This window comes from Salvia splendens, chromosome 9 (genome assembly GCF_004379255.2).
Source record: "Salvia splendens isolate huo1 chromosome 9, SspV2, whole genome shotgun sequence".
Lineage (NCBI taxonomy): Eukaryota > Viridiplantae > Streptophyta > Magnoliopsida > Lamiales > Lamiaceae > Salvia > Salvia splendens.
Genome location: NC_056040.1, coordinates 8,924,636 through 8,951,597, shown reverse-complemented (window position 1 = coordinate 8,951,597; position 26,962 = coordinate 8,924,636). Strand labels below are relative to the sequence as shown.

Genomic DNA, 26,962 nt, shown 5'->3' with positions numbered 1-26,962 from the left:
CAAACGGTTAACAGATTTTAACTGCGCAAACAATCATTACAGCACTAAAATCCAGGTTCTAAATTGTTCTGCACTAAAAAATACAATTGCCATTTTTTTGCGAAATATAAAGCGAATCTAATCGTGAGTAGTCTAATGAATATTAGATTTTAAATTTTACTAATTGTTTCATAATAAAGATTTAATTTTAACAGATTACATTAAAATTTAATTCTAATTGAGTGTGTCGGTACTTTGCATCATTGTGGCAGCCAGCAGCCTGCCGACAGATTACCATAACAGGCTGGAAAATACTTCAATACCTTTTCGCCACGTGTACATCATCCAACGGCTTAGAACGAAAGTGAAAAAGCACGGCATCTATTTAGGAAAAGATACGTAACTAATAATCGTGACGCTTAGCCAATAAATTGTTAATTTGTGGAACTAAAACTTAATTTAATGTGTGATTAAGTGAGAGGGACCTTTGTTCCAACAATTACTTTTTATAATGATAATGCTAGTAATTCAATTATAATGTTTATTAGGACAAAAACAGTTATATGCGTGTGATCCACAACAATATATAATTCGTAATTAGTTGGATAATTAGTGATGATGCGTAGCATCGTCATTCGGCAAAATGAATTTGCATATCTTGCAATTTCATCCATCTATTGATGTAAAGTTTTGTACTCATTGCCCTATGGAATTATCAATCTTCACATACATTATTGAATCAAAGTTGCAACTCCAATTTCGATCAAAATTGAAGTGAAGGTGAATTAATCAGCACAATTATAATGGGAAAATTAACAAAGTTAAAGTTGCATTAAATTAAGGATTTAATAAAATAAAAGCTACGGAGTACAATTTTCTTATTAAGCTTAAATTAAGTATGAATGAGTCTGTAAACGGCAAAACCACATATTATTCCTTTTCATTATTAGTTAGAGGAAGATCAAATTTTAGATATTGAAGCATTCAAATCTCACTTCCACCCTACTTTAAACCCTAATTAAATAAGAAGTATTGTTTAAAGTTTAAACCACTTGATAAAATGATCACAAAAGGTCTAGACTGAGCCCGGCTCAACTAGTCATGGGCTAGGGCTGGGCCAGGCAGTACCAAAAAGGATTTCCAATTTTTTTGTTTTCAAAATGTAACATCCAAGTGAAAAAAGATAAACACCTACAAATTTGAACTCCTATGTGCTACCAGTTAGTATTTTTTCTAATTCTACCATATCATCTATAGTTATGTCAATTTATCTTCAAACTCATTGATTGGTGTAATTAAACAAACAATATGTCTATTTATCTCGAATTAAAAATAACATTCCATCCATGCCAAACTTAGGTTCAGCACTACCCAGTCCCACTTCGTAAATGGTCATGGGCTAAGCATGGTTGATATATGTTTGAGCAATGCAGACTTAGCCCGACCTAAAATGTAATGTACTGATCCAAACTTGGGCCATGACACGTCAAATTGTGGTTATCAAATTATCCATAAAAATGTAAATCCATTAAAATAAGTACATGCTTCATTATCCACTGATAACTCATTTGTTAAACTTTAAACTTTGCTATGGTATAAGAAAATATTTAATCCGTCCGCCATTATAAGTCCTGTTTTACTTTTACTATATATGATAGATACATTTCATTTTCTACTAACTTACCTCACTCACATTCTATTATACTCCCTCTGTCCCATGCTGCTCTCACTTTTCTATTTCAGCTCATCCCAACTACTTACACTATTTCTATTTTAAGTAAGAATTAGCATATTTATCTACTATATTAAAATTAATTATTAAGTATTATTTCTATTGTCTGTCTCAATGGAAAGTGGAAACCAAATTTTAAATCGAAAAAGACATCATGAATTTCCAAATGCGCCGCCGAGTGTGTTCAGTTATGACTAATTGATTCGGAAGGAAATAATTCTGGAAGGAAATAATTCTGTGGGGCCCACTGAAATGTATTCATTTGTGTTTGTTTGGTAAACCCGAAATGATGTGCAGAATTGGAAAGAGGGATTCATTTGACCCCAATGCTGCAAGTTGTTGGACAAATATATCCCTGTCAATTTTTACAAATTCCACGCACTAGCCCCGTTGAGGTGAGAGGCAGCAAACCCAGAAAAACCCATTTTCATTTCCTCTCCAAAATTATGCAGCCAAAATTGACCCTATTGCTCCACCACTAACCAAGCAGCAGGCGGTCGTCGGAGCTTAAAAAGGGTGAGGAGTAATCCCATCGCGTTCTCTTTCTTCTTCTCCACTCAAACAAAATTTCTCTCACTACACACCATAAAAACAGAAGAAAATTCCTCTCTGCACGTATTTGCGCACGCTTTCGCCATCTCCACTCAAGGAGATAGTGCCAAGGACAAACGACGGTGAGAAGGAATGAGAGATTTGCTTCAAATTGGAGATAAACGAGAGAGATGGATGTGGGTTAGCTGGAGCTTGAGGGTTGATGAGTCATTTTGTGTCCAAATCTGGAAGCACTGTTCCAGCTCGATTCAAATACCACCAAATTTTCAAGATTCATATCTGCCCCAAATCTGATCAACAGTGCGGGCTTTCCCATATCTAGCGGGCTGTGCAGTAATAAAACCATGAAGGTGAACATCTGATTTAGCCAAGAATTGAGCTCATTTCTGGGCATTTCTGAAAAGGTGAACGGGTCCTAAGAGTATCCACTATGGGATAGCCGCAACTATAGCCCCCGCCGGAGCGATCTCAAGGCTATTATAGTGGGGGCGACTTCCGCCCCGAGGCGGATGAAAAATTTGGGGCAGACGAAAAATTTGCGGCGTCTTCGGGGCGAGGACGCGCCGGTCCAGGGCGGACGCGGCGATTAGGCGGGGCTATCCATAGTGGGGCGCCGGTCGGCGCGCCGACCGCACCCTTGAATTTTTTTATTTATTTATAATTTTCGACATTTTTTGAGAGAGGAAGGGAGAAGGAAGAAGGGAGAAGGAATTTTTTTTAATACACGTTTTTTTATAATTGCTTATAAAATTTCGGTGTTATAATTGCTTATAATTGGTTATTAAATTAATTGCTTATAATTGGTTATTAAATTTCGGTGTTATAATTGCTTATAATTGGTTATTAAATTTCATGGCTATTGGAAGTGTCCGCCTGTAACGGCGGACACCTATTTTTTTAGGCGCGGACAAAAAAAACTGGGGCGGTTGACAAAAAAGGGGCGGGGCTATTGGGGACGTTCGACATATAGCGGATACCCTAAGGGTTTAAAGCTCGCGGGTTTTACATTCCCGCCGACACCTCCTCCTCCTCCTCTCTCTCTCAAACTTCGTCAACCTTTGATCTCAGTTTGCAGATTTCATCAGAAACGATATCTTCGGCACGCACTTTTACGTGCTAAAAATTGAAGTTGTTCGATGCTGGTTTCTTCAATCAGGTCAGCATCTCGCCTGAATCGCTTTACATCTCTCCAATTTATTCGATTACAATCAGTTCCGTCGCTCGCTCATTTCACTCCTTATTTCTCGGATTCGGGTTCCGAGGACCCGAACTCCACTTCGAGAAATGATGTTACTGCAACAAATTGCAGCGACAATGATAATTATTTGGAATTGAGTCCATGTAAAGTCGTTCAGATTCTGCAAAATATGAAATTGGAACCCATTTCTGCACTATCCTTTTTTAACAATCTCAAGGAGAAGGGATTTCGGCATGATACCAGAAGTTACTTGGCTATGATTAAGGTACTCTGCTATTGGCGCATGGACCGAAAACTGGATTGTTTATTTACAGATATTATAAACTTGAAAGGGGAGGATTTGTGTTTTGAGGTATCTGAGTTGTTGGATGCAATGGCTGAGGAGCTCAAGTCTGATGGGCCTAGCTCCCTGCTTCGGGCTTTTGACACCCTCATCAAGAGTTATGCTAGTTTAGATATGTTTGATGAGGCGATTGACACTCTCTTTGCAACTAGAAGGCACGGTGTTGGGCCGTGTTTGTTGTCATGCAACTTTTTGATGAATAGGTTAGTTGTGCATGGAAAAGTGGAAACAGCTGTTGCTATCTATAGACAGCTGAAAAATATTGATGTGGAGCCCAATATATATACTTATGGGATTGCAGTTAAGGCATATTGTCGAATGGGAAGTTTGGAAGAAGCTGCAGAGGTCTTTCGGGAGATGGAGGAGGCTGGGGTGGTGCCTGATTGTTTTACTTATACAGCTTATCTGGAAGGACTCTGCTGGCAAGGTCTGTCAGATTTAGCATATGAGTTTTTACGAGCTTTGGATGCCAAAGCTGTCCCTGTGGATGCTTATGCTTATGCTACTGTCATTAAAGGGTTTGTTAGTGAGAAGAAGCTGAAAGATGCAGAAATGCTATTACATGACATGGAAGAACACAGGGTAGTCCCAAATGAATTTTGCTATCACACTTTAATTCAGGGATATTGTGATTCTGGGGATATAGTTAGAGCTTTGGCCATCCACGACGAGATGGTGTTTAATGGTATCAGAACCAATTGTTCGATTCTCTCTTCAATTCTTCAGTGCTTGAAACTGAAAGGCATGTACTCTGAAGCAATAAACCAGTTCGTTAACTATAAAAAGCTGGGCATCTATCTGGATGAAGTCACACATAATGTTGCTATTGATGCTTTGTGCAAATTGGGCATGTTAGATGATGCAAAAAGATTGTTTGATGAGATGAAGAATAAGAAACTCATACCAGATATTGTGCATTATACGACCTTGATAAATGGTCACTGTCTGGAAGGAAATATTTTTGATGCTGAGCATTTATTTGAGGAAATGAAGACAAGTGGCCTGAGAGCTGATATTATTACGTATAATGTCCTCGCTGGTGGATTGTCTCGGAATGGACTTCTGGATAAGGTGTTTTCCCTGCTGGATACGATGAAAGAGCAAGGCTTGACCCCCAGTAGTGTTACGCACAACATGATCATTGAAGGCCTTTGCATCACAAAGAGAGTGGAAGAAGCTGAAACATATTTCATTAATCTGGGAGAAAAGAGCATAGAAAATTATTCTTGCATGGTGAATTGTTACTGTAAATCAGGCAATGCGATCAAGGGCTTTAAACTTTTCTGCCGATTGTTTAGCCAAGGAGTACTTATAAGTAGGAATTCATGTGCAAAACTTATTGAAAGCCTCTGTTCGGTAGGGGAAAATAAAGAGGCCATTAAAGTTCTTGAGATTATACTTTCTACCGACAATGGCCCTAATAGGACAATGTACATCAAGCTTATCGCAGCTCTCTGCAGTGCTGGAAACATGAAAAAGGCCCAATGGGCATTCGACCAAATGGTCGGGAGAGGATTAACTCCTGATGTGGTGATCTACACCATTATGATGAATGGATATTGCCAAAGGAAACTCCTGCAGGAAGCCTATGCTCTTTTTGGTGATATGAAAAAAAGGCACATTAGTCCTGACATTATAACTCATACGGTATTTATTGATGGGAAATGTAAAAGAACCTTGAAAATGGCTCGATCTAAAAAAGATTTAGAAGGAAACAAGACAGTAAAACAGATAGCTTCAAATTTTTTGCTTGAAATGAAGGACAAGAAATTAAAGCCTGATGTCATTTGCTACACAGCACTGATTGACAGTCAGTGCAAGTCAGGGAACCTTCAAGAAGCTGTTTCTCTTTTCAATGAGTTGATTGAACAAGGTTTACTACCTGACAATGTGGCATACACAGCCCTTATTTCTGGCTACTGCAAGCAAGGAAATGTGGACAAGGCTTTTACTCTTATGGATGAGATGAAATCCAACGGAATACAACCAGATGACCGCACTATGGTACCATTGGTTCAAGTAATCAAAGATTCATGATAGCAAAGAGAGTGCCGATTCACCATTAAAATTTCACAAATACCCCTTGGTAAGACGTTTATGTTTCTCCTTTTTGTATGCTAAACTAGGCTTATTATTTTCACGTCCTTTCTTTTTACCCTTTAATTTTTATTGACAGACTTCTTTGCTAAATTGGATTTCCTTTTAGTGACTACTGTTCAAGATCTAAAGTAAATTATGATGAATCTGATAGGAAAACATGTTTCATCATGCAGGATGGGTATGTCTTACTGTAGCGTGAGAAATTCAATTCACGTGTGTGTTGTAGAGAGGATCAGTTCTTGAGTTCAGGTTAGAGACCAACTTTGCCCTAATGTTTACATATTCTTATTTTCTTGCGACTTATGAGTTACATAAGGTGTTCCTATGGATTATATGAACACTTGGTGCAATGTATCATATTGGTATGGAAAACTTGTGTCTAAGGGGTTGAAGTTATTAGTCTGTCTTGTTTTTAAATAAGTGTAGAATTTTATGTATTTATTGAAGTAGACTATTTAAACCTCATCAATCGAATAGTGTTTAGAATCTTTAGATTGTAACCATCCTTTTTTTATTTCGTTGAGGCAGTAGCCATCCTTGCTTAGTATGAAAGTCTTCTTTTCCTTTGAATAATAATGTAAAGAGAATAAATGCAAATGGTATTTCCTATGAACATTTTTGAGCAAACTGCTTAAAAGCAAAGCTCAAGAATGAGAGAGAAATATTTTAACTATGAGTCCCTGGAAAATGGGTTTGCGTCAGTAAAACATAGTAGAGAAAAGTAGTACAGTAGGTAGTATATTTCATTACTTCATAAAGCATATATATGTAGTACAAGCAACTAAACCGGACTAGGTCATATAACTGATGTGGGATACTTATTCTATAACATACTCCCTCCATCCCAAACTACTTGATGCATTTCTTTCGGGCACGTGATTTAAGAAATTGATGTCAAAAGGTTAAGCGGAGGAAAAGTAAAATATTCCCTCCGTCCCATAAAAATAGTCTTCTTTTTCCATTTTGGTCCGTTCCACAAAAGTAGCCCCTTTTTATTTTTGGCAAATCTTCTCTCTCTTATAAGGTGTGCCGCATTCTCCACTAACAATACTTCAATCACTTTTTTCTTTCTACATCTCTCCTACTTTACCAATTTCGCATTAGAACTCGTGCCTTCCCAAAGTCCCTATTTTTATGGGATGGAGGGAGTATGAAAAAGAATAAATTATGAGAGATAAAGAGAGAGTAAAGTAGGATATATAATAAATTTTTTCCAAAAAGAAAATGGAGCAAGTAGCCTGGGATGAGCCGAAATGAAATACAACGCAAGTAGCTTGGGACAGAGCGATTAATATATTGCACTTCCCCTCAAGCTGGAACATATATATTGATCACTCGACACACACATATAATAGAATTTATTAGATACTGTCCCTTGGTTGATTCTGGCTGCAATAGCATTTTTGGAAAAGGTGCATCCAATCCCCAAAACTATTGCCCCTGGACCGAGCCGAATAATGTAGCTCATTTTCTTACAAACAATGAAACAATGCAGCAACACGGCCCTTGCTATAACATTTATAGCTTTAACTACAAAATTTGATAGTATTGAATCACAATATTTGTACCTATTATTGTATTGTCCCTGAATCAGCATCGTTGGGCCGCACAACTAGTATATTTGGATTGTCTTAGTAGAACCTAATAGTGTTCCCGAATCCAAAGCTCGTTTCTTCAATTCTAACGCTCCTTAATCACGTTTTCATGCTCCAATTGATCACTTCCCATTTTTGATTACTCTGAAAGGACACAAGTACTGTACATAAGCACAACTTGATACTACATTTTTTCTGTGCTTCGGTTCATCAAGAAAATTGTAAAGCTGCTTCTGATTCTGACTCTTGGCTTCAGTGAACGATTCAAAAATATCATAGTTGATAAGCAAAAGCTTCAGAGACGATTATCCTGTCAACAAAAGTAAGCATGAGCTGGAAGCATGAACTACATGACTAGCTATGCTGCAACTTCTTGCACTGGCATCAGAGGTCAGCTGTTTAAATTCTTTGGATTTCAAAATTGAATCTCATTATGTTTTATCTCCAAGAGTTTTTTTTTAATTCAAACGGGAAAATGTTCAAGTCTTATTTAAGCAGCACGGTATTGGTTTCCAATGATAGTTTGGATAAAAACAGAACAGCATAATATCTTTTCCTTGGGTCTAGAATAGCAGTAATAACCCTTTTTTATCCATCCATCTCTCTCTCTCTGTCTCTCCTATCCATTGATTAGAGTATTTGTCTATCTTCTAAATGATGGTATATATGTCAGGAACAATTGGTACTCTGGAATAACTCAAGTTTTGAAAGCACCCTTTCAGGGCATCTAGCTATATTGATTTCGTCGGAAGATTCTTGCCTCACACTCTCAGGTAATCCTTTTCAGACAACATTAGCATCATAAAGCACCTCGCTCTGGTGAAATCAAGTTCTTGTACACTATCTTACTATGTACACTCTTCCAGGGCATCTAGCTATATTGGTTTTATGGGAAGCTCGCCTCATTACCGTGGGCAGTTCTCGTGATTTGAATCAGTCTTGGTTGATTTAAACCAGTTTAAATGAGTTTTTCTATTTTATGGTCATACTACATGACTAGTACTTGTTCTATTTCAAATCTAATTCCAAATTTTACAAACTGAACTTGATCAGAGAATATCCGCCCCAATTTCACCTCTGAGCATCAGGTTATTTCTGAAATTTCAAGAAGACAGCGACTAAACAAAAACATGTTGAGCTCCAGCTTCGGCATCAAGTGACAAGTATTTCGTCCTTGTTACATTTTCTGCATTGAAGTGTCAAAGAAGTACTAGCAATTTAGCATCTCTACACTGTCATTATAGTCTTGGTGTTTGCCAATCAAATCTCACTATATGGTTTCCTTAATATCTATGCATTGCATCGTTGCTGCATATGTGCTTGCACATGCTCTGAAATTTGAGCATTTGATCTTGCATATATCAGCGCAGAGAGGGATGTTTTCGGCAATTGAACAAGGAGAGTTGCGCTAACGCAGAATCATCCTGATGAGTTTAAATCGCAGAAAATAAGGCAGGACATAATTCTTCTTTTTTTGCAACATGTCATAGTTTCTTTCCCTCGTTGAAATTAGGTCTCTCTCAGAATATACTACTCATTCATTATCTTGTCATAATCATTTGAAAAATTGAAAATGTTTAAAATATTTAGATACTTTTCACTTCCAGTTGCACATTTATTTTTCTCCCTCCATTTTCCATTTTCTTTTTTAATCACCAATTTCTCTCACCATCCTTATTCTATCGATCTTGTTCTTCCTTAATATTTTCCATCTGTCTTCTTTTTCAGTTTTCTCCTTGGATTAACAAAACTTTCATTGGGAAAGGCATTGAAGGAACAGATTAATGATCTAGAATTTGAGAAAATAAATAGATCTGAGACAAGTATGCGTTGAAAGTCGTTGTAAGGTTCATTATTCTACTAGATTTTGCCGTCGCTCACCGCCGTGCAGCCCAAATCAGGATTACCGTGATCACACTTCGGTTCCAATTGAATTGGTCGATTCAGTGGAGTTTGAGCATCTTGGCGAGGGGAATGATAGGATTGAAGTTAATGGTGAAAACAAGGATCGAGACCGGGTTGATGAGAAAGTGTCATTGGTTTTGGCAGAAGATGAGCGTTGTGATGAACGGAAAAAAGGATACATTCCACGGACTCTATATTTGAGACAGAAGCAAAGGAAGCCTTAGTTCATGATGTGGCTACTTATTTAGTTGCACGTATGAAGCAATTGTCGAATGATGCTGCAATTGCTCCAACGCAATGACCGGGAACGTTTGATCCAGGAGGGGATACATAAAAGCTTTTGTTGTCTTCGACTCTCTTCGTTGCTTCGTGGTACCCACCTTGAGGACAAGGTGGATTTCAACCGTGGGGGAGTTGATACGTTCATTATTCAATATATCTTTCATATCTTGCATTATTATTTAGTTGCATTATTTAGTTAGACATTTAAAGAGTGCATATCTTTTTCATATCTTTTGTCTTGCTCATTAAGTTAGTATCCAATATTATAAATAGTGGACATTGTTATTCATTTGAATAAATCAATGAAATCATAATTATTTCTCTCACTCTTCTTCTTTTCAACGTGCACAAACGCACAAACCCTAATTTTAACGTCGGATTGATCGTCATGCAAAAGCTCCCGCGACGTTCGACGCGAAATCTACCGTTGAGGAACTTCTTCCTTTAACACTTTGTTATCCTTTTCATCGACCATATAACAAGAACAAACGACAATACAGATCAATATATATAGCTGGCACCTTTATTGGTTACATCCCCTCTTACATGGGATACAAGGCTCTGTGAGCTATGATGTAAGTCTTTTGTGCAAGTCTTTAATACGTAGTTTTATTTTATATATTCATGTTTGGAAACCATGAGAATAGAAAAAAGCAATACTAATAAATAAAATGCACCAATAATACCATAGCCGCCGCCAAAATATGCCTCACATAACTTTCCTCTCCAACGCCTATTTCTATTAGGGGTCACTAACTTGGTATTTACAAATGCCATATCCTGCTAATTTTTATATTTGAGTTAACTTAATCATTTATGTATGTATTTAAAATACTAGCATTAGAATTAGATCGAGATGGAAATATTCAATAACTAAACAATCGTATTACTACAATTATGGGTAAAGGCTTAAATTACCCCCCTATTGTAAAATCAACATATGTATGCCCCTTCCTCACTATTAGTCTATTAACATCTAATTTAGTTTTATTACTATTTATATGTATTTTAGCTTGAAGCATTGACAACAAGAACTAGCGTAGGTACCTTTATCAATTTACTTAAAACTCGTACTTCTATTTAGTTTTGCGAAAAACATACAAAAACACTAATTATTAGTACTAGTTATATAACTTAAACCGACTAATTATTAAATTTATAAGTATATATCACCTCTTGAATGTCGTCAACTCATGACGTGTTTTTATTGAACCATATCTAGATTATTAAATGGAGTAACTAATGAAGGAGGATGGTATCGCAATTTGCTTTGATGAAGCTGAAGAAGTGGTCGTCACAAACATTGATCCATACTTCGATACCATCTCCACTCGGAGTATCACTAGATTCATGTACGGCATCATCGCCGTGCAAACCCTAGCCGGTTTCCTCCATCCGAAATCCGCCTCGTAAAACGGAAACCTCAACCAACTCGTAAACACACAGTTTTCCTTGGTAAAAATATCACCAATATTATTCAACACCTCCCGAACAAACTCCTCGTCGCTAATGGCTTCCACATAATCTTCGTCCACTACCCGTATGGCCGCCCTCAATCTCGACACGACCATATCTCCATATCCATCTTTGTCTTCGTCTGCACACACAACGGCCGCAACAAATGTGAAGCAGTTCCCGAAGGCATGATCCGCCACGGGAGGCGCTGCCCGCCGCCTCAGGCTCACCATATGAGCGGTGGGGAACGACGCCCGTTTCCCCCCGCGCATTGTTTATGTGCCTCGATGAAGCTCCGCCACAGGAAAGCGGAGACAGCTTCCACTCTACTCGGATCCTTCACCTCGCTTCTAGAAGCTTCCAGTTTCCTGATCCTCTCCACCTTCTCCTTCTCGAAAACCAGCCTCCTCGTCACGAGTTTCTCCTCCGTGATCCCAATACGGATTCCGGAAACGAGCATTTTCCTTCGGAGGAAAACGGCGAAGGAGGGACGGGTGATTCTAGAAGCTTCCCCGCGGGAAACCGCCGCCCATGCATTCATGAACGTTGCGAAACATGATGTATCGCCGATTTTATGTGGAAAGCAGACGGCGACGGCGACTCCTCCGCAGTAGAAGTAGCTGGTTTTCACCGACAGAATGGGGTCATCGGTTGGGGAAGAGAAGCCGGCGGGGACTAATAGTTCGAGTTCCTAAATTTTAGGGTTTTCTGTGAATTGGGAGAGGCGAGTGTGAATTAGGGATTCTACGAACTGGGCTCCTGACGAATGAATTTTGTTTGATTCTTCCAGCAAAGGGGTAGAAGATTGTTAGGGCTTCGGATAAAGATTGTTTGAGACGCTGCATAGATTGATGGATCTCGTAGAAGAAGAGAAGAGAAGAGTGAGGTAAACTGGAGGTGAAGCTTGATCGAGACATGACAGTTTGTGAGTTTTGGATGAGTTGAGGGTTGGAGACGATGGCTTCACAATATCACTTGAGATTATCTGCGCCATTTTTATTTTGGTTGTCTTCTAGCTATGCTCACCGTCTCTTGTCACCTTCTATTTATAGAAACTTTGTACGCATGGGTGGGACATACCCATTAATCCTCATCCACCAATTACTAGAGTATTGGTCTCACTGCAACTTTAAACATATTTACAAATTCCAATTATAAATTCAAAAATAAAATGGAAGTAAATAGAAGAAAATGTTTTAAAAATTTGGTAGTAGCTTTATTATTGTTAAATTTTTTACGGCATCAAGTCAAAAAGGCCTAAAAACAATTTTTTTATAATTTACTCACTTTATAAAAAAACATTTGATAAGAACTTAATCCCCTAATCTTCCCACCTACAAGGGTGGAACTAATATTAGTACTCCGTAGTATTTTTTTCATAGTATTCACCTAAGTTGGTATGGTGTTTTTTTACAAGTTCGTGTAAAAAGAGAAATAGAATCATTATATAAGTCTCATCAATCACCTCTTCTATTACCAATTAATTTTAAGATAGGAATTTCGAGGATTTCTGCCAGTTGGATGAGAAACATTTTTTTTTCTTTTTTATTCAATCATAACTCACATATATATTCATGTGTATATTCTGAACGACTTCCTAACTTATTTTTTAGAGGGAACGTTAACACCATTAAATGTCTCATGTTTCCTTTTTCATCCTTCCGCCAATAAATGTCTCATTTCACTTTTATTATTTCGTGAACGGATGGAGTACTTTACAAAGTTAAACAATTTCTTAAACTCGTGCCGGTAAAGAATGAGACTTCTATGAGGACCGAAGAGAGTATCAAGTATGGAGTAAATGAGACTTCTTAACCATTTATTGCAAACGATAAAACCGTTGAGAACTCAATAAATTATTTACAACCATTTATTACAATCGATAAAATAAAAGTACTATATATATAATCACAAGTTAGTTATACTCTTTAAAGGCATGTTATCCAGTATCCACATATGTAACTTTGCATTTTCATTGTGTACTAAAGTGCACTTTTGCAGTCTTGAATGTTTAATGAAGGGCATGCCTCACTGTAGCTTATAATATAGCTATATAAGTGTTGCTAAAAACAACACTAGCTTATACGTCTGCGCCGTAAAAAATAAATATTGATTGGGCAAGGGTTGCTGAAAAAATCTAGATATGCTTAATTTTATCGATCACCCTTCAACTTAATAATATGGCAATTCAGTATAAGTGGACAGCTATATGTTTTTTATACATCTTTCTTTCTTAGAGTTAGGGGATAGGGGTGTTAAAAATTTATATATATCCTGATTATTCAATCTTTAAAAGAGAAGGAACAAAAAAACTTCCTCTGTCCATAAATGATGTCTAACTTTTTTTTAGTTTGTCCCGTCTAATTTTTATTTTTGAAAAAAAATTCTCTCACGTTAATATAAAAGTTATTCCATATTTTTTTTCTCTCTATTTAATACACACAGAACAAAATCTCCTAAAATCTCGTACCATTATTATGGAACGGAGGGAGTACTATATAAATGCATTGTGGCATCTGGCAAGCCACGCCAATATTCCGGGAACAAACAATATTACGAGTGGCCACTTGCAGCATCATGGCCACCATGTATGAAACAGTGTTCACGAGTTTGGCTCATCAACCTTTGATACGTGATTCTGTTTCTAGTGTAGTTGGATAGTTCTGCCATACGATTGTGTGGAGTATGATTTATGGCGGCACCACGGATAATTGTTCATGACAAGTTTGTAAATAAATGTGTATGATACAGAGGTTTGACGTATAAAAACAGGTAGTACTGATGTGTAAAACTCAGTTGGAGGTGTTATCAGTTGGATCCAGTATGATACAGAGGTTTGGCATATATATAAATTGTAATTACTATCATTAAAGTCGCCAACTTAACTCAATAGGCAATTTGAATTTTACTTTCAAAATGTAACCATGAGACAATCTATCAATTCTTTTGCTATTCAAATTAGCCCTAATATTCAAGGAATCCAAAATTTCAAATTCCTATTATTCAAGAATCTAGAAATACGTACTCAAAAGGAAGAACATTATGGATGCGAAAAACGATAGGTTAGTTTCTCAGCAATATGACAAACATGCCGATTTCTTACAAGAAGTGAATACTACATTACAAACACATCCAGTAAACATGTTAGAATCTAGTTAGACTAACACCTACATTTCTGTTAGTAATTGGTGTTCAAGATTCGAAATATAATCTGCTAGACAAAATTCAGAGCTTCTGTATTATAGCACATGAAATTTATATTTACACACATGGAGAGTCGAGGTTCAATCTTTCAATGCCCTACCCTCACCACGTGGCATTTTCTTCGTCGTAGCTGCAGGAAAAAAAAGCAGGTAAGCAATGAATAAACATGTTCAAACGCACAGATTAGATGGATGCACAGCCAGAAAATCATCACAAAATAGGCGAGAGATCATACCATCCTCCACGTCTTTCATTTGATAGAAGTGAGGAGCTATTTCCACTAGCCATTCTGGCTTTAGCTCGGTCACCTGCATGCAAACGTCATAAATTAGCTTCACAGCTGTATGCACGCACAACACAACACATAATGGATGAAATACAAGGTGAAATGTGATCATACCTGCCGCATATACTCCTTAGTTGTTAGAACCAATTCATGGTATACGACCCATCTTGGAAGCACCTAACAGGAACAACAGAAAATGATATGAGAATCAATATGGTAGATTAGATCTCTCATGGTAACTGCCAAACCAAAAACCAAAATGGTAATGAACGTCAAGGATAGGATTGCAAGAGTATTATGGGTTGGAGTTTAAGGATATGCACGGGCTTTCATGTGGCAGCATATGGTATAAAATTAACAGGGTACATAAGATTTAGATATTTTGTGATATTTGCAGTGGAAGATTATTCTTCTCAGCTATATATTGAAGGAGAAGTTTGTACCTGTGCTAAACCAGAGCTTGGGTGAATATGAACAGTCTGTGGATGCTTGACAGTTCTATAAGATCCATTCTTTTGTATTTTTGCTGAGTGTGGAAAAAACCCTGACGTTATAGCTTTCTTTATTGCATCGAAATCATTCATATTTGAAGATAACTCGATCTCAACCCTTTCCAGCAACCCCTCCAGCTGATCACGTATATCTCTAGCTCTCTTCATGCTCCTAACCTAGAATACAATAACAAAGATTTATTAAACATTCAATACCAAAGATGATATGCAAGAGAGACTCGGGCTGTAATTTCTTTAGCCCAATTGTTGTTCCATTTCCCTTTTTTCTTCAGGAGATGACCTTTAAGTAACCTCTTTGGAAAATAAACTAAACACTACACCATGATGAAACATACATTTAATGGCAAATTTGTATTTTACCGGATCCACCCAGAGCACACCGCGTTTTTTTCTTTTTACTGTCCAACATGATTGATTATCAGTTTTTTACTTTTTGTTCGAGAATATTAATCATGGACTCAAAATTCTCGAATTCATATTCTAGCAAAAAAATGCCATTTCAAAGTTCCATTTCACATATGCCTTCACCCAGAAAGGATATGCATATTAGTTACTAACAACAATATCTGATTGTGTCATTCCAACAACTTAAAAAATCATCAAGAGCAATTACTATCTAAATTAGTGCAAATAAATCGTCAAAAAGGTGCGGCATACATAAAGGAAGTAAAATATTACAGCCTACCTGGATATAATTCTCATAGCACCACTGAGTCGAGAAATTGGTTTCCTTCCATGAGCTAAAAACCTGTAATGCATTATCAATTTTGAAGGATCTTAATATTGGGAAACAACAGTGCAAAAGTAAGAAATAGCCACTCCATTTATGTCTAAACCAAACTCGAACATAGTAAAACTCATGCTTATTCATTAACTTAGACCACTTGCATAAGTGAGGAAATTAGTGAGGAAATTGTTAGGGGGGAAAGTTGCTACATAATGCATGCATTATGTAGCAACAAACGCATAAAAAAGCATGGAACAGTAAAATAAATGAGTCAAACCTTCAGCAATGCAATGTGGTCTCCGACATTTCCCATGTGGAAGTTCAAGCGTGCATTGTCTGCATGAACTTGTTTGTCCTTAGGACGGTAAAAGATTGAGTTTCCAACAGATAACATAGCAGCAATAGATATGATCTCGTCAGAACAAGTATATTTCTCGGAAGCAACAATCATCTTCGATAGCATGGGATCAAGTGGAAACTCAGACATCCTCCTGCCGATTTTTGTCAGCTCACCATGTTTGTTAAGTGCACTCAGAGCATAGAGTAGTTCCAAGGCCTTCAGCAAAGCTTCAGATGGAGGAGGGTCCATGAAGTCAAAGTTGAGCAGGTCGTTGATGCCAAGGCTCTTGAGCATAAGTACCACATTGGCCAAGTTAGTCCTTTGTATTTCAGGAACGGTATTATCTTCCAGATCATGATAAAAGTTATACGCGGTATACAACCGAAAGCATTGTCCTGGACCCGTTCTCCCAGATCGACCAGCTCGCTGGTTAGCTGATGCTTTGGATATAGGGGTCACCAACAACGATTCCATACCAGTCCGAGGATTGTAAGACTTCATCTTAGAGAAACCTGGATCAATGACATATTTGATCCCATCTATCGTCAACGATGTCTCAGCAATATTGGTTGCCAGGACAACCTTACGTGCCCCTTCAGGTGTGGGTTCGAATATCTTAGCCTGCAGTTCTGTAGGCAAATTTGCATAAATTGGACAAATGATTAGTTCTGCAATTTTTGTCCCCAATCCTCTAGTCCTATGCTTAAGAGTCTCTTCAGCAGTTTCAATCTCCTCCTGCCCTGTAAAGAAAACTAGAATATCGCCATCCCCTGGTGGTTGTGTCACATGAATTTGAAGAGCAGTAACAATGGCAGCATCCAAGTAGTCAGCTTCTGGGGCCTTAGTATAATGTATATCAACAGGGAATCTTCTTCCAGGTATTTTGAAAATTGGAGCAGAATCAAAATAATCACTGAACTTTTCAGCATCAAGTGTGGCACTCGATATAAGCAATTTGAGGTCAGGGCGAAAACGAGTGATATCCTGTCACGGAGAAATGGTTGAGAGAAATAAGGATACATGCTACAAATCAAGCAGCAGAAATGACTATACAATTCATGACATATTAGGATATAAATCATTAAATCTACACATTTACATTTCAGCAATGTACCCCTGCAAAACCAGCGTGGATAACTATTTCTTACTGAGTTCAGATCAGCTTGGTTGTAGGTCCAATAATACTTTTTCAGATTTACATTTCTAATGTATACTAAGCACCGAATCAACAACATTAACCTAACATATTGTAACTCAGTTTAGTAGTCCTTCTAAGTACATTTATCATCTCCAATCTACTGCATTACAGTTATTGTTTCCTACAAGGAATTAATATTACGTTCTACAAGTAAGATTTGCTAAACTAGGTGAAGGCAGACTAGTATGGCTCTATACTTTCTTCTTTGATACTTATACTGATTCAGTAATGTAATACTACAATTTGTTTTATAAAATTTTCTAGCAACTAATATCAAATAATATCAATGCTGTTCTACATCAGACAACAAATACTCAGGAGCTATCTATATCTTACCTTAACTAAACCAAACAAAACGTCCGTTGAGAGAGTTCTTTCATGAGCCTCATCCACCATAATTACACTGAAGATAAAATACAAAATTAGTTGCAAATCACAGTACATTGTCAAAATTTAACTATTGAATCTGACGTGCACCTGTAACTTGCAAGGTCAGGTTCACCAAGGAATTCACGCAATAGCATTCCATCTGTCATGTATTTTAATACTGTCTTTTCCGATGTACAATCTTCAAATCGAATAGAATAGCCAACCTAAATGTTATAAATTCTTTTTAGTTAATTTCCCATGTCCTAACAGCTGATATTGAGTTGGAATAGAAATGTTAAATTAGAAGGTAGAACAAAAGTTAAAATGTACAAAATTCTCATAATACAATGATTACAAAATACCAGTAGTCATGTAAGAAGGCACACCTCATGTCCAAGTTTTACTCCCAATTCTTGAGAAACTCGGGCAGCAACACTCATAGCAGCAACACGCCGTGGCTGGGTACATCCAATCTGTTGAGAGATGTAGTCACTAGTCATTACAAGCCTATCAGACCAATAAAAGTAAGTTTCGCTATTCTCAAGTGGTTACATTACGTATGTTACATCATCCATAAGTACACAGAATGGGTTTAAGCACAGGATCCAAGTTTGCCCCAAAAAAATCTGGAAGAATAATATTGGCCAGTAAAGATGAGTTGGACTCTCTGTTCAATAAGTTCACAAAACAAATCTGTTGCCGCAAATGTCTCCTATTTGCTGTTTCAAGTTATGCAAAAGAATACCAAAAGCAGTTTTGGGAAAACTACACAGAATAATTCTGATCATTAAACAGAAGTGTGACAAGCTAAAAGTCTTACCATTTCATACAAACTAAAAGCAATTTTGAAAGATAAGTATGTTTCAGAATACATGAAGTCTGTACTGATTGCCCATGTTCTATTCTTGTAGTTACTTTACAAGCACATCCCTTAGCATATACTTTTAGACATGAGCCTAAATGTTGGGAAATCAAAATTAACGAAAAAAATTAATAGTCCCCTACAATTTCCTAAGTGAGATACTGAGCTATGCAGTCAAATATAAACTACCCAGCTGTACAATAATCATCAATTCAGAACTTGTAAAATAGTCAAACTGCATGTGTAACAATGTGTATCTCACAGTTGATGAGTTGATCATTGCATAGGCCTAGTTATTTTTCTAAATTATCACAGTTGATCATTAGCCATTGCATATGCTTAGCCATTCTTATAAATTCCATCAAGACTGCATTTTTGCTGATTGTCATTCTTAAACAATGTATCAAATCGTAGAATGGGATTAGATAAAACCCTAGTACCTTTCCCCGCTCAGAGTATCCTGCTTCATGAAGGTATTGTGGTATCTGTGTAGTTTTTCCAGAACCTGTCTCTCCAACAATAACGATAACCTGCAATAGAAATAATAAGTTAATATTGCACCATCTGTAGTGTGGATCATTTCAAATATTGAACACTTCATATTATGTGGATCTCTTCAATAAATAATTTATTTATCAATGTTTGCACGAGAAACTACAACATATATGCTGGACCTTTCCAATGTTATAATAAATGTAAAAGGAAACAGAAAAATCTAGGTTATGGGCGAATCAGAAAGGAAGCCAACCGCTAATCTAAGCTACTAAACCAGAAAGGAAGCCAACTGATCATAAAATCAACTGAATTAATCTTCTTTCACCATAAATGTTGTTCTTAAACTCCAACAGAAATGAACGAGAAAAGATCAAACCTGGTGATCATTCACGGCTTGGAGCAGCTGTTCCCTATAAGGATAGATTGGAAGTGTCTTCCTATCATTCTGATAATTGAAGAGCCAAAGAAAGGATAACAATGTCATATGTGATAATATAATCGGTAATATCATGCTACTCTACATCTTGTCTTGGAAGAGATTTTTTTTAAGTCGAAACATTACACATCTTTTTGCAATCATCCACCTTTTAAACAATAGAACTCACTTAAAAGGACAATACACGCTTTCGAAAATATCATTTAAACAATTAGTGTGGGGTATATAGACTAAATTGACTATCTCTCCTATCAGACTAGTCTTTTGGGCTGAGTTTTCCTCTGTATAAGCCACCAATGCACATAAGGTACATTCCATATTCAGTTGGCATATGCTCGTTTTTAGTAATTCAACATGTAGGCTGTAGTAAAAGTTCACTGTTGTTGGAATATGAAAGAAGACCGGCATTGGCAAATTCAAATATAAAGTATAGAGTATAGAGGAGACAATAAGGTCTGAACAGATACTTTTAGCCAATATTCAATCAACCAGAACACTGATGTCTACTGCTGAACACCAAAATATTTGAGCAAAAGATTTTTCATAAACATGTTTATTCCTGTGTGTCATCTTGGAACAAGAATCACTGTTCACTGAGAAAGAGGCTTGAAAATACACACCTGGAGTTTTTCCAAGGCTGTTTTGGCAGCAGATGCCTCTGGTGATTGCACTGCGTCTTGCTCAACCTGCATAGCAAGTGGTATCAAGACTCATCGCAAAAAAATGTATAAATCTTCTTATTACACTATGCAAACGCTAGATAAAACGTACATTGACACCCTCCATGACTGTTGCCTTTATAAACTCTATTTGGTCTTCAAACACAAACCTACAAAAGTAAATAAATAAAGAAGAAACAAAAGCATTTAGGCACCAGAAAATTTCTCAACACCTTTAGTCCTACACAAAGCAAAAGTAGATAGGCAATATGGTATAATGTCATCAGGAGTGCAGCTCAATTTTACTTTAGAAAGGGGTGGACGGGTGTGAGTTAGGTGTAAGGAAGCAAATATAAGAATAAAAGAACTCACTCATAATCATCATCCTTTTTCTTTTTATTCTTGGATCCAAATTGAAGAGTTGCTTTGCCTGAAATATAACAACCATATGATTTGTGATGGAAGACTACAGATTGTCAACTTAATATTAATTGCTGAACAGCACAAGAATTACCAATCTGATGCTCCTCCCACGCTTCTTGTTCCGCAAATGGATTCATCTTCTCTTCTGCAGCAGGATCCCTGTGAGCAGCAAAGGGCTAGTAAATCTCAGTTTTACTGAGTATCTTAAAATTTTATGAAATGCACATCTATCCTGAATTGTGGCACTAGTTGAATGTGTATCTAGTTTACTTGATAATGAAAAGAACCTGTAACGCTGCAATGCCACAGCAAATCTTTTTTCCTGATTCACACCACCATCTTCATCATACGCATCAGGCATCTTATACTGCATTTGACAGGTTTAAAGAAGAAGAAGATATCAATAGTAGACAATCAAGATACATGAAGAAGATGAGTCATTAAGACTAAACCACAAGTCCGCAAAAAAACTGTTCTCATGATGGCATGCTTGCTGAAAGTAATGCCTACAACTTTCCTGTACCAAAACCTTACACAAATCGAATACTGGAATATCAAAGGGCATATTAAACATGTAGATATCGCTATCCACAACAGTGCAAAACATATGTTTTCTAAGCAAGCAACAGCGGAGGCTAGCACTGAGCCTGCTGACAAACACACAACTGTAGTGCAGAACAAGGAACACCTAAACCATATACTTTGTAAAAGGATGATCACCTCATTTGCAAAATCAGACTCTTCCGTCCTCTGCTTGACGAGCTCATATATTTGTTTCTTGTATCTGCCAGAAAAAGTTATACTTTCCAATATCAATTCAGATTCCTGTACATAAAAGATGGGCCAACAACTGAAGTATTCCTAATATTGAACATGAACAAATGCACCCAAGTGAAATACCACATTGTTTATAAAACACAGTTGTATCATCAGATTAATTAAGATACATATCAAAAGATAAATTGCACCAAGCAGCACTCACATTCAACAGAAAAACTTGACAAGTTTCTGTCGCGGTCTAAGCATGACAAATTCTAGAGGCTAAACCATGATATTAGGCTCAAGATAGTTTTTGAAAACACAGGCAACCATCTTGCACTAATATCAAACAAACAGGTTAGCTGAAACTTGGAAAGAGTTCAGAATAAAAACAATATGCTGAAAGCATAATCGGCCAAGTTAACAAAAATTAAATCCAAATCATTACTAAAAATGTTTAAGCCATCTTCCTGAAGTTCTTCAGCAATGTGAAGTTTGAGCACCAGTTTATATCATAATATGAGTTTGTGACCACCAAAAAAAAAACTAGTATATTGTTTGCTTAAGTTCAGGATTCACCAGATATAGTGGTAAATTTGGTGTAAATTCAATATGAGATTTTGTAACTAAATCAACTAAGAAGATGGAGTATGGACTATGGAGCTATTGAATTATCGAGTAGTAAAAATAATGTGCAACAAATATTGCTGGTGAAACATCAAAGTAAGTAATTTTAGGTGACTGAAGCTTAATCTTATTATAAGCATGATGCAAGGAAATATACTTCACCTTAGCTCCTGGTACTCCACTTCAGTCAGCTTGACACCTTCAAATAAGTATTGTTCATCTTCTATATCGTCTCTGGATTACCCAAACAGACAAGGCACATAGCAAATCAGTAAAACAAAGAGTAAATGACTTCTATTTCAGCCGTAATTGGGAAACAATTATTCCAACTTCATTACCTTAGCTCTTCTAATTTCTTTTGCTCCCTTTTCTTCAAATATTCTTGCCTTGACACTTTCCTGGTACAGATGCGAAGACAGTATATCCGAATATAAGTGAACAAGTCAACATGTACAAAATTGGTATTTCGACAGAGCCAATGTACCACAAGAATCAGGAACCAACACTACTTGTGATATTCGAATCATACAATCATTCATCCTACAACAGTACAACTATCTACTCACAAGGCACAAGAAGCCCAATAAGAAACCTAAATAGCAAATACTATTCCAAGGAACCAAACCCATGCCTTAACCTGGTGAAAATAACCTTCAAAACTATCATATTTTATCAATCAAAAAATTCAACACACCTTCAATAAGTGAAAAGGATACATTAGCAGTGTAATACACAGTGCTGATTACCTCTATGCAATGATATTGATACAAGAATGAAATGAAAGGGATAAATTACCTTAATGTCTGAATGCCATCATTCTCCAAAGCGTCAGATCTCCGAATTGCCTCTTCTGTTAGGAAATGCACCATATGAAATTTTAAACCTATGTAATCTAGTATGTGCCACAAAAAAGCCACAGAACTAATAAAACTTCCACTTCATATTGGTAAACTAGATCACTTACCTTCTTCCTTCTTGGATAACTTTTGATCAGTGATCTGTACAAATATGGAATCAAAGATAAATCAGATGAACAGATTAGAGAATTATCACAGATTCAAAGACCCAATAACTTACCAAGAAGACCAAAAAATTTTGCAAATTATATGGTTTACCAAAGAGAAAACAGAAGGCAACAGTGTACATTTGTCATGGATATTTTCAGGAAGATGGAAACATTAAGAAATATATGAAGACATGCTGAAAATAAAAATGTATGGCTTCTCTTTGTTCATTTCACTTGACAAAAGGAAACCACAGCCACTGCATGAAGGTATGTTCAAGATAACTCGACCCCTGTGCAATAGTCCACACACCATTCAGGATAAGCAACCGTACTACACAAACGTTGTACGATGGGCTTGGATCTAGTGGTGCAGATGTAGGGATTTGAACCTGAGGCATCCGGCTCAAGCACTCAACACTGATTCACCCACATTAGGGGCAAAAGAAAGTTAGGCTCCGTAGCCTAAATGTTCCACTACCAAGGTTTTAGCTCTATATAAGAAATACCAAATACTCCCTCCGTATTAAAAAAAATAGAAACATTTGAAATGGCACGGGTTTTAATGCACAATTGGTAAAGCAAGTGAGAAGAATTGGTAAAGTAAGAGAGAGAAAAAGAAAAAATGAGTAAAGTGAGAGAGAGGAAGAGAAAAAGTAGTGAAAGTAGAGTTAGTGGATTGTGGGTCCATGTCCTAAAATAGAAAGATTCTAAAGATTCTATTTTTAAGGAACGGCCCAAAATGGAAATAGTTGCTATTTTTTAAAAACGGAGGGAGTAATTAAATTCAAGATTTTACACCTATTCTATTTCAATGACACATGCTAGAAACACTAGCACCATTATTGTATACAATGTTATAACATACAAACAATTATTTTAAATGCGAAGCCATTGAATAGGTGCCTACGGTACTTGAAATATGAGTTCAGTATAAGATAACTGCCAGTTTAATTTTGTTAAGTATTGGGCAAAAATAAATATCACAATTCAACCTCACGGTAGCCCATACCAAAAAGAGCTAATTCATCTATCTTTACCTTCCTGGTACCCGCCGCATCTCGTTCTCTGATATGACGTTCCAACTCCTCTCTTTCTCTCTGGTCACGCAGCCTTTCTTCTTCTGACTGTAACCATGAAACATCAAGTAATATTAGATAACAGTGAAGTTTAAGGAGACAGCAAAGGTAAAAAGAGAACAACAGCATAAAGGATGGAGGATTCCAACAGAGGACTACAAGATACAAAATGAAGCATAACCCAGGATGAAGGTTTACAGTGAGTATTGACAAGACCAGGGGCCCACCTCCGTCTTTCAATCCGGACACCAACTTGATAATAACTATACAATTTACTTTAGAATGATTCTATCAGTTATGTACTTATCCATGCATATACATCTTTGATATGCAGATGGAATAAGCTTACATCACAAGGAAACTCAAAACTCAATGCCTTTACCCAAGGCATTGGAAAGAACAGCTTTCAAACTGAAAGAGCACAAATAGATATAATAGTACCTCGGAACCATCATCTTCATCAGGGGCAGTTCGACGCTTCACTTGTCTTTCTTTGCCCCCATGGTTTACTACCTATACCAAATTCAGCAGCAACAACAGATGATCTTACTATTACAAGAACTGACAGTGTATCTTAGCTTCTTAGCACAAGCAATAATAGAAAGTACCTCATCATCATCATCTATGTCATCCTGAGGTTTGCTTCTTTTCCTGAACTTCTTTTTTTGACTTTCCTCGTTTTTGGGTGATGGAGAAACACGAACTGTGTCATCATCCTCGTCATCCTCCAAAAGTGTGTAGGTTTTTTGTTTCCGTGCAAGCATTGCTGCCTCCCTTTCTTTCTGTTGATATTGCTGATATAAAAAATAAAAGTGGCAAAATATTGTTATTATGAAGAGTCTGAAATAAACTCTTAAAATGTAAGAAAACTGGCAACACTTACATTTGGCCCTGAACTCTTGTGCTCCACCTTGGCAAAAATTTCTTTGGCAAACCCGACAGTTTCAGCAGAGGAAGGGATTCCCAAGCCGACAAGTTGATTTACAATCTCAGTGGGAGATGAAGCTTTCTTAGCTGCACCAGTGCATAACAAAGCCAGACTTTAATGTCAAAAGGAAAACTCACTATCCAGTTGATATAGCTTGAAGTTTCTTCACATTAGGAAAACCGAAAGATTTGCGTGCTTCATTAAAGACCAACTTACACAATGTTATCACATATTGGACAACAGTAGGCTGTGAATATCCCAGAAGGGACATCAATTTGTCCGAGACCCATGTCTTCAACTCACTCATTTGAACTGCATTGACAAAAAAAAAAGAGAAAGCAATATAATTATATAAGGCTGTTCCATGAAGTTCGAATAATTGGTAAACACTGATCATATTGAAATTTCTCAATGAAATAAAATGCTACTAGAACTTAAAACACTCATAAACTTCCAAACAAATCCAAGTTAAAATCATGAGATTCATTATGCTGAAATTGAGATTGATTACACTTTTAGTCCGTCCACGCCAAGCCCTAGGCATCCAAACTTGCACTGCACATTAGGATTTGAGGAAACTTACCTAATCCCAAATTGGGGGCGTTCAATTAGGCAGCGACTACAATTCGACAGCCAACGGGGACAGCGACGGAGGGGGAGGGGCGGCGACGGCAGGGGAGGGGCGGCGACGGTGACGGTGGCCGGTGGGTGAGGGACGGGGGAGTTTTTAGTTGAGCTTAAATTTTTGGAGCGCACCGCCTGCTTTCAGTGCATAAATTCTTCTTAGGATTGGGCTTAAAATAAGAAATTGCCATTATTATATGTGTCAAGCCCAATTTAGCTAAATATGGGTTCAAATATTATGGAGTCCTTTATGACTTTATTTATTGTAACTTTTACATTAGAATACTAGTAATAGTAATTTTTATTTAAAAGAATAATACTCGCTCCATCTCATAATAGAAATCATAATAGAAATCATGTTTGGGGTTGACACAGTTTTAAGAAATATAAAGAATAGTGGGTTGGAAAAGTTATTGAAATATGTGGTCCACTTTTTTATATTAATTTTATAATAGAATGTGAATGAAGTGAGTTAGTGGAATGTGAAATCTACTTACCACTAATGATAAAAGTGAAATGTGACTCTTATTGTGAGACGTACTGAAATTGCAAAAATTAATTGTTATTGTGGGACGGATGAAGTAACTTTATTTATGAAAATAATAATTTTTTAATCACAAAAATTGTAACTTATTGAGCAAGAATAATAATTTTTGTTAGCATTTGATAAATTCTTGCAGCTCTATTTGTGTGTGTACATGTGACATGTGACATGTGAGTGAAATTTATTTATATATGAGTCATTTATGATCTAACTTATTCTAAATTTAAGAACCATTCCATTCCAATCCCAGGGAAAATGACAAATTTCTTTAACCAAAGGTATATTATTTTTTTCTAAACTATTTTAGTATAATCAGACTTTTATCGACGATAATTAAACTTGATAATTAAATATATTGAAATTAATATTTTGATATTATACCACCACCTAGTAAGAAGATCACAATGTATTGTCATAGTGTGTGATACAAATGCAGCCAACTAAATTATTTTAACCCAGTTGACTTTTTTAAAATAATTTATATTCAAATGGATTTAATTAAAGAAGCTTTTAATTCAGGAAATGGTCAGCAATTAATGAACTTGCAACATGCCTGCCTGGAACAGGCAAGACGAATTCCTAGATGATTAACTCTTCAGTTGCTAAATACTGATGTCAAAGCAGATCAAGTTGGATAAATATATTTATATTTAAATATTTTTATATAAGTATATGAAGATTTTTATGTATGGACCAGTGTATATTTATTTAATTAAGTGGCATTAAGTGGCTTTTGCTGATACAAG

At 36.7% G+C, this 26,962-nt stretch overlaps 2 protein-coding genes across 5 annotated transcripts; one reads left to right on the top strand and one right to left on the bottom strand.

Annotated features, from left to right (window-relative positions):
* Positions 1-2,101: 2,101 nt before the first annotated feature.
* On the top strand, positions 2,102-9,906 carry LOC121747789 (pentatricopeptide repeat-containing protein At2g26790, mitochondrial-like). Of its 4 annotated transcripts, XM_042141909.1 has the most exons (6): positions 2,102-2,613; positions 3,130-5,890; positions 6,078-6,153; positions 7,756-7,889; positions 8,173-8,272; positions 8,366-8,723. In XM_042141909.1, exon 2 carries the CDS (start codon positions 3,400-3,402, stop codon positions 5,839-5,841), a length of 2,442 nt encoding a protein of 813 aa, XP_041997843.1. In that variant the 5' UTR covers positions 2,102-2,613; positions 3,130-3,399; the 3' UTR covers positions 5,842-5,890; positions 6,078-6,153; positions 7,756-7,889; positions 8,173-8,272; positions 8,366-8,723. The 4 variants fall into 4 exon arrangements, with proteins under 4 accessions (XP_041997843.1, XP_041997845.1, XP_041997844.1 ...); XM_042141911.1 differs by lacking the exon at positions 8,366-8,723 and adding an exon at positions 9,228-9,906 and having other exon boundaries at positions 2,102-5,890; XM_042141910.1 differs by having other exon boundaries at positions 2,102-5,890; positions 8,553-9,113.
* Positions 9,907-14,181: 4,275 nt separating this feature from the next.
* LOC121748338 (pre-mRNA-splicing factor ATP-dependent RNA helicase DEAH1-like) lies at positions 14,182-25,800 on the bottom strand. The gene is made up of 27 exons (XM_042142629.1): positions 25,632-25,800; positions 25,265-25,360; positions 25,004-25,134; positions 24,729-24,914; positions 24,562-24,633; positions 24,082-24,168; positions 23,003-23,036; positions 22,834-22,888; positions 22,377-22,436; positions 22,201-22,272; positions 21,373-21,436; positions 20,940-21,019; positions 20,744-20,811; positions 20,602-20,659; positions 20,342-20,399; positions 20,191-20,256; positions 19,511-19,579; positions 19,080-19,169; positions 18,164-18,250; positions 17,886-18,001; positions 17,745-17,811; positions 16,148-17,194; positions 15,829-15,891; positions 15,075-15,299; positions 14,746-14,808; positions 14,581-14,653; positions 14,182-14,475 (listed from the first exon to the last, which is right to left on the bottom strand). Exons 2-27 carry the CDS (start codon positions 25,353-25,355, stop codon positions 14,426-14,428), a joined length of 3,132 nt encoding a protein of 1,043 aa, XP_041998563.1. The 5' UTR covers positions 25,356-25,360; positions 25,632-25,800; the 3' UTR covers positions 14,182-14,425.
* Between the last annotated feature and the right edge of the window lie 1,162 nt (positions 25,801-26,962).

Coding starts and splice junctions, on each gene's coding strand:
- LOC121747789 (XM_042141911.1), top strand. CDS start 3,400: ATGCTGGTTTCTTCAATCAGGTCAGCATCTCGCCTGAATCGCTTTACA.
- LOC121748338 (XM_042142629.1), bottom strand. CDS start 25,355: ATGAGTGAGTTGAAGACATGGGTCTCGGACAAATTGATGTCCCTTCTG. Junction 20,812..20,939: donor GTGGCATTGCAGCGTTACAG/GTTCTTTTCATT, acceptor TGCTGCTCACAG/GGATCCTGCTGCAGAAGAGA. Junction 18,251..19,079: donor GATACTCTGAGCGGGGAAAG/GTACTAGGGTTT, acceptor ATCTCTCAACAG/ATTGGATGTACCCAGCCACG.